General features: G+C 61.4%; 1 protein-coding gene across 2 annotated transcripts in view; it reads right to left on the reverse strand.

Annotated features, from left to right (window-relative positions):
- Positions 1–285: 285 nt before the first annotated feature.
- The window catches only part of grin2ca (glutamate receptor, ionotropic, N-methyl D-aspartate 2Ca), a 115,912-nt gene continuing 115,350 nt past the window's right edge, over positions 286–847 (reverse strand). For both annotated transcript variants that reach the window (XM_042083545.1, XM_042083544.1), the window contains exon 13: positions 286–847. This exon is cut by the window's right edge and continues 1,422 nt beyond it. In XM_042083545.1, the coding sequence (XP_041939479.1) occupies positions 371–847 (477 nt within the window). In that variant the 3' untranslated portion in view covers positions 286–370.

The following is an 847-nucleotide window of genomic DNA, read 5'->3' on the forward strand; positions in this document are numbered from 1 at the left end:
CCAGCTGTTTGATTGGCAGGTCCAGACATCTCCCCTGTCCTGTTCAGACGTATGGTCTGCCCGCTGTCTTAAGTGTTTTATTTACTAAAGGTAGAAATCCAACAAACACAAATCAGTCACTTCTGCCACCAATGTGTTTCAGTAAGATCTCCCTCTCTCTCCCTCTCTCCATCCCCCCATCTCTCTCTCCATCTCTCCATCCCCCCATCTCTCTCTCCCTCTCCCATCTCCCTCCCTCCCTCCCTCTCTCTCTCCCTCTCTCCCTCCCCCATCTCCCTCTCTCTCTCTCTCTCTCTCTCTCTCTCTCTCTCTCTGTAAGAAGTGTTGAGAAGTCCAGTCTCTTGGTCTCTATGTCCGTCTCGGTCCGGTCTCACACCTCGGACTCCAGGCTGGAGCACCGCCCCCAAGGCTTTGGCACGAAGGGGCTGTTCAGTCTCCTAGCAACCAGCACCTGCCTCCTCTCCCGGCCGCCGCTGCCGGGCAACCCCGCATCCTCCCGGCCGTAACCCCCGGCGACGGCCCTTGCTCCCCCGCCTCCTCCGCCCGCTGACCCGGCGCACAGATTGTTCTGGAAGACCAGCTGGCGGTTGGCCAGGTGGGGGACGAGCGTGGGGTCTTCGTGGCAGTGCGTGTGTGTGTGTGTGTGTGTGTGGCAGGGGTAGAGCTGGCAGGGCCTCGCGGCGGCGCTGGCTGGGTAGAGAGGCGAGTGTGTGTGTGTGTGTGTGTGCGGCAGGTAGATGGGCATGTCGTAGGCGTTCAGGTAGGTGGAGTAGTGTCTGTGCACCACGGTGGACGATGACCGGCGCAGCGCGGTCGCCGTGGAGACGGACGCGGGCCCGACGCCAGG

This window comes from Alosa sapidissima, chromosome 24, assembly GCF_018492685.1.
Source record: "Alosa sapidissima isolate fAloSap1 chromosome 24, fAloSap1.pri, whole genome shotgun sequence".
NCBI classification, from domain to species: Eukaryota; Metazoa; Chordata; class Actinopteri; order Clupeiformes; family Clupeidae; genus Alosa; species Alosa sapidissima.